Raw genomic sequence first — 6,540 nt, 5'->3', positions numbered from 1 at the left:
AATTAATATTCTGTGTAACAATTGGTGGGGAGGGAGAATGGTAAATCTCAGCTAAAACAGTTTCGGAGAAAAGGATGAAATGTGATGATGTCCTTCCCCCTGCCCCATCCAGCACATCCCGATGACCATGGCAGCACGTGGAATTGCAGGACACTGACCCCCTCAGCCTCGTTCCCTGGCTGGCTCAGTTACAGGAGCTTTGTATTTGTATATGCTGACCATATTCATTTACTGCAGGTAAACATTTATAATATGCCACTATTTTCTCCTATTTTGGCATTTCTTTCCTTAAAAAAAAATTCACCAAGAACCTCAAAAGACCCTGGAAATATCAAATGCCTTGCTCCACCCTGAGAGCCTCTCCTCCCATCTCTCCAGAATGTCAGTTCCTTCATGGCATGTTGACATTAGAAAGGTCCTCTCAATAGGGACTAGAACCACCTTCCCGCTGGTTCTGCCATGGTCTTGAGTCAGACCTCCAGAGATGCCTGGAAGAGGCATGCTCTTTCCAGTCCCTGCATCCGTTCTGGGGGGATCATCTCCTGCCCTCACACCCGCAGCTGTCACACAGGCACCACCCCTGGTCTTGGTTATCACTTGGAGCACCTCTGAGCCATCATAGAAGCATGTCTGATCTCATGGGCTTAGGTAAGCACAGGATAGGAGGTCGGATGCCAAAGCAAGGCATTTATTCCAATATGAGGAGCAAACAGAGGTTCACTACTTCAGCAGGTGGTCCATATTTCCAGAGTCTGATGAGGGCATCTGGGCTGGGGTCCCCCATCATCCCTACCACCTCAGGTGACCATGCTGTGAGAAACTCTGGTTTTATCCAGCCCCTTGGAACATCTGTCCCACCCACCAACATCTGCCGCCTGGCTGACTGGCAGCTGGATGGCTCACACATCAGGCACCCAGAAGACCTGGTGCGACCCTCGCCACCTCAGCTCCTGCTGGGGCTAGATTTATTGCATCCTAGTGTGCTCTAGGTATAAGGGCTTCCACAAATGTGCTCTGTACTCGCCTCCAAGGGATTTGGAGGGCAGGAGAAACTTCTCAGACTTTTCTTTTGGAAGGGAGAGCTCTGAGCCTCAGAGGGAACCCTTGGGAGCCTAAGATAACATCTTGTTCTCATTCTCCCAAGACTCAGCTCCATCCTCAGTGGGTCACCTCCAGGAGAGCCCCCCTCCCCCGCGCCACCTGCCAAAGCTTCAGATGCATTTATGAAAAGCCAAGTGGGCAGGCACTAATGTCCAGTGAGGAGCTTCCCCATGCACTGCCCATGAGTCCGGAACAGGCAGGGCAAGCCTTGGATGCCTGCCCAGGCAGGTCACTAAGGCTCGAGCAGAGGAGTGGGACACACAAGGGAGAGAGCACAGAGCCACTGCTAGCCCATAAGGTGCCTTTAGGCACATGTGAAAAGCACACCTCTCTGGGAAGATGCCATCCCTCATCACGGTGCATGGCTCAGTACATGGTAGACAGGTTAGAATTTAGCCGCACTTGCACTGGATGTTCTTGTGAAGTGAACCACTGGAACCACTGTGATAGTCCTGCTCACAGAAAGCAACAGGAGAAGGAGACGAAGAGGAAGAAGAAAGACTGCCGTGGCCATTCGAGACCCATCACAACTGTCCCCTACACTCTTCTCACTGGGACCCCATAGAAGCCCCATCCAGACTGGCTCCCACATTGCTGCCACAGTCATCCTCATCCCTCCATTCTATCTAAACTGCTTATTCATATCCCAACCATCTTTCAAGGCCTTCTCAAGGGGCGCCTCGGTGATTCAGTGAGTCAAGGCCTTCTCAAGTCCCCCTCCGCCAGGAAGCCTTCCCTGACACCCCTTCCCTTTGGGAGGTGCATAATGCTCTTCAGGTCTGCTCCCTTAGTGAGCCCTCAGTACTTCTCACAGCCAGTGTCAGGTTACCTTTCTGTGGCCAGGTCTCCTCTGCTCTGTGGCTACAGGTCTGCCTGACTCTACACAAGCACTGGCAAAGGGGAGCATGCAGGAAGCGCTCACTGTGTAGTTATTAACAGTGATGGAAAAACCTGCAATGGGGGCTGAAAGGATTCCCTAGTCTGGCCCTAGTTTGACCACCAGCGATCCCCTGGGTAACCTGGAGAAGAGAACCCTCCATCTCTCACCCCAGTTTCCTAGGTATGAGGTTCAGGACCCACACAAATAATCTCAAGGGTCCTGCCAGCAGTGAACCCTAGGCTTACGAGGCTCAGAGCCCCTGACCCCCATTGGCCAGTTTGTCATCCCTGTTAACCCAGTGTCTAGCACAGTGCTTAGCCCAGGATAGGCAAGCAATATGGTATACGGGTTGCCTCAGTCTCTGTGCTTTGGCTATGGAGCATTTAACTTGGTGTTTTATTCAGCAAACCTCAGACATCAAACCTAGCCAACCCAAGCAAAAGAGCCCTACTAAGAAGAGTCCTAGGGGTTTCTTGTGCAGTCCATGATTTTGAAGACTAGAGAACCAGCCTTGGAATATAGGGAAGATGGGGCATGGGTATCAGAACCACAGCTGAAGGCAGGCCTCCGAAAGAGTTAGGGCAGGATACCCACTGGCTCCCGGCCACACCTTCCACCACTGGGCACTGGCCCATCCAGGTTGTTGCCACAACACATGTATACTCTGAATTATCACCAGCTCAGAGCCTAAGTGCCAAGTGGGGCATGCAATTGACCCCATTTAAGTCACATGGCCATACCCCAATTGCCAGGAGTGGAGAGGGAGGTGTTCATGCATTCAAATTCCTCCCTAGGAAGGCTCTTCAGGAGCAAGGCAGCCAAGAAATGACAAACAGCCACTCCAGTGACCCTGTTCCCCTGAACAGACAGATTCTTTCTTCCAGGAATTTAGAAAAGACACTGCAGTAGGTTGAATAGTGTCTCCCCAAGAGATATGTCCACCGAGAAACTCAGAAGTGAACTTATTTGGAATAAGGTTCTTTGCAGCTAGAATTAAGGTAAGGATTTCAAGACGAAATCATCCTGGACTAGGGTGGGCCCTAAATCCAAGGTCAAGGGTCCCTATAAGCAAGAGAAAAGAAGACACAGAAACACAAAAAAGGAGGCGGCAGAGACAGATGTGGTGCAGCTACAAATTAAGGAAGGCCAAGGATTACCAGGAGTCACCAGAAGCTACAAGAAGCACAGAACGCACTCTCCCTCAGAGCCTCCAAAAAGAGGCAACCATTTTGCAGCCTTGATACCACACTTCCAGCCTCCTAAAGAACAGATGTCTGCTGTTTGAGGGCCCTAGTTTGGGGTGACTTAGTACCACAGTCTGAGGAATATAATACAGGGGCCTGGCAATGTCAAATCAAGGCCAGTGGGAGTGCACTGGAGCCTCAGAGAAGTGGAGTGAGGATGCCAGGGCTCCAGCAGGCTCACACAAATGCCAGCACCTTTGTGTTCCTTGAAATGCCTAGTGTCACCCAACAATTTCCCTTTCTTGCTTAACCAGATTAAATCCACTCTTGGTGACTTGTAACAAACCTAAAGCTCCTCTATCTGAGCGTGTATAGCCTTCTCTCCAGGTTGGGAGTACATGTAAAGCACTGCAGTGGGGAAGGCAGGGCTGGGTAGACCCCATTAAGCCAGAAAACCAGCACTGGACAAGCAGCCAAGGCGGGCTCTGCCTCCAGACAACAGTCCTGTAGAAAGGGGATAGTGCTCTGAGGACAGCAGGGACCAGACCTGAGGCACTCGCCCAGGTATCATGGGGAGGAGACTGAAACTTTGCTAAAAGGTGTTCATTTTGTTTTTAACCTCCCCACCCCCATAATCTGGGCTGTTCCTTAGTGAATGTTTCCCCCTAGGTACAAAGTTGGGTGTGTCTGGGTTCTACTGCTCCAAAGTGAGCACTGGTGACCAGAGAAAAGTGACCGCTGACAGGCAGAGTGGAAACCTTCTACTGTAAGAGGTGCGTTTATGTCACTAAAGAGCACTTTTCTCTGCCCTCTGCTCTATGACCCTCATCTGGCCACTCTCTGTCTTTGGATAGGGTTTTCCAGGGTTTCTGAGGGCGCTGCCTCTGCCAACCATTCATCGGCGCTGCGTTACAATATAACCCTTCCAAGTTTCCCTCATTTCCCTCATTCAACATCATTTCCCATCATACTCAACAGGAGAGACTTCCGCCCCATTTTACAGATGGGAAAAGCGAAGTCAAATCTCTTGGCCAAAGCGACGCGGCCAGGCAGCAGCCGGAGAGAGGAAGCGAACCCAGGCTTCCAGCCGGCTGCAGGTTTCCGAAACTTGCTGCGCGGCTCACACTCGCCGGCCCGCGCCCCGCCTCCCCGTCCCACCCCAGTGAGGGGCGCCGGGCCCGCCCCCGGAGGAGCGTGCCTCGGCCGCTAATCGCCGGGCGCCCCCGCCTCCGTTTCACCGCCCCGGAGACACCCACGCCGGCTTAGCCCTGAGACCGCTCCCCAGGCCGCGCGACGCCGCGGATTGGCCCGCGGTAATTACGGGCACGCTCCGGGAGGGGGGAGGGGCCGGGCGGCCCCCCGCGAGCATAAATTATGCAAATACCCGGGCGCCGCACGGGGCTGACCTGCCGCCTCGCTCCATTCACCGGGGCTGCCGCGGGGGCGGAGGTGGCAAGGGAGGGGGGCGCCCATTGTTGGGGCGGGTACTTAAGGGGTCCTGAGGCCGGTCGTGTGCCACACTCGGTACTCACACGAGCTGATCTGCTCGCCGGCGTGATCACTGGGGAGACCCGCCAGGAGCGTGGCCCCTGCAGACGAGGCAAGGAGGTGAAGCCAAACTCCAGGTGCGCCCCCGCGCCTCTCCCGGCCTTCGCGCCCGCAGCGGCCACAGGGTAGGCCCGGGCATTTGGAACGTAAGTGCGCCCCGGCGACCCTGCCCTCAGCCCGGGCTCCGGTCCTCCAGGAACCCTCTTACCTGCCCATTGGTCCCACGCCACGCAACGATGCCAGCCCCACTGGAGACCTGCCTCTCGGACCTCGACTGCACCAGCAGTAGCAGCAGCAGCGGCGGCGGCGACCTATCCGGCTTCCTCACCGACGAGGAAGACTGTGCCAGGCTCCAACCACCAGCTTCTGCCTCGGGGACGCCCGTGCCAGTGCGCAGGGGCGCTCCCGGGGTTCCTGCAGCCTCGGATACTCCCCGCGCGCAGGACGACGAGCAGGAGCGGCGGCGGCGCAGGGGCCGGGCGCGTGTGCGCTCCGAGGCGCTGCTGCACTCGCTGCGCAGGAGCCGGCGTGTCAAGGCCAATGACCGCGAGCGCAACCGCATGCACAACTTGAACGCGGCGCTCGACGCGCTGCGCAGCGTGCTGCCTTCCTTCCCCGACGACACCAAGCTCACCAAGATCGAGACGCTACGCTTCGCCTATAACTACATCTGGGCCCTGGCAGAGACTCTGCGCCTAGCCGACCAGGGACTGCCCGGGGGCGGTGCCCGGGAGCGCCTCCTGCCGCCGCAGTGCGCCCCCTGCCTGGCCGGGCCCCCGAGCCCCTCCAGCGACGCCGAGTCCTGGGGCTCCGGTGCCGCCGCCTCCCCCTGCGCCGCCGCCGCCTCGCCACTGTCTGACCCCAGTAGCCCCGCCGCCTCGGAAGACTTCGCCTATGGCCCCGGCGACCCCCTTTTCTCCTTCCCCGGCCTGCCCAAAGACTTGCTCCACACGACGCCCTGTTACATCCCTTACCACTAGGCCCTTTAGAGACACCGTTACCTTCCCCCTCCCTCAGGCAACAGGCAGTAGATGGAGCCCCAGCTGCAGTCTCAGGTCCCCCAGTCCGGGCGGAGGGAGGAAGCAGGAGCTTTAAAGGGACGGGAGATACCTGAGCCGCTTGTTAGGTCGCTGCACCCTCGCCGAGGCTGCCCCTTGGTCTGTTTCTCCAGCCCTCAGCCCCCGGCCCCTCCTGCCCGCCCTTAGACGGCCTTTCCTTTTGCACTTTCTGAACTCCACAAAACCTCCTTTGTGGCTGGCTCAGAGCTGACCCCAGCCACCACTTCAGTGTGATTTAGAAAGGGGACAGATCAGTCCCTGAAGACGAGGTGAAAAGTCAATTTTACAATTTGTAGAACTCTAATGAAGAAAAACGAGCATGAAAATTCGGTTTGAGCCGGCTGACAATACAATGAAAAGGCTTAAAAAGGAGAGACAAGGAGTGGGCTTCATGCATTATGGATCCCGACCCCCACCACGGCAGGCTTGCTCTAGGAAGAACCGGAGACTTGCGTAGCTATTCAGGCACCGGGCTGGGAATTACTTTAATTTATTCAAGATGCTTCTTTCATATGAAAATGTATTTTTGTACATAAAGAGTTTATTCTATTATGATGAACTATCAAAGTTTACATTTTTGTACTGCAGATGTTTTGTGTAAATAAAAACCAAGTTAAAAAAAATAAGTCACCAAGTTTCTCGCCTAATGTTGGTGTCTCTCTGAGGCTTTCTTCCCTCCCCCGGCAGCTCAACCACTAAAGTGAAACACTATCCTTACCCACCTCCAAATCTTCCAGGCCCTTTTCAAAAACAATTAAAAAAAAAAAAT

The 6,540-nt window shown here is 55.1% G+C and overlaps 1 protein-coding gene across 1 annotated transcript; it reads left to right on the top strand.

Moving 5' to 3' along the window:
• Positions 1–4,815: 4,815 nt before the first annotated feature.
• NEUROG1 (neurogenin 1) lies at positions 4,816–5,693 on the top strand. Its single transcript, XM_047729103.1, has one exon. It carries the CDS (start codon positions 4,950–4,952, stop codon positions 5,691–5,693), a length of 744 nt encoding a protein of 247 aa, XP_047585059.1. The 5' UTR covers positions 4,816–4,949.
• The last annotated feature ends 847 nt before the right edge of the window (positions 5,694–6,540 follow it).

Source organism: Lutra lutra, chromosome 5 (genome assembly GCF_902655055.1).
Source record: "Lutra lutra chromosome 5, mLutLut1.2, whole genome shotgun sequence".
NCBI lineage: Eukaryota > Metazoa > Chordata > Mammalia > Carnivora > Mustelidae > Lutra > Lutra lutra.
This window is presented reverse-complemented; position numbering and strand designations above follow the sequence as displayed.

Bases quoted from the DNA above. Each gene is read 5' to 3' on its own strand.
- NEUROG1 (XM_047729103.1), top strand. From the start codon at position 4,950: ATGCCAGCCCCACTGGAGACCTGCCTCTCGGACCTCGACTGCACCAGC.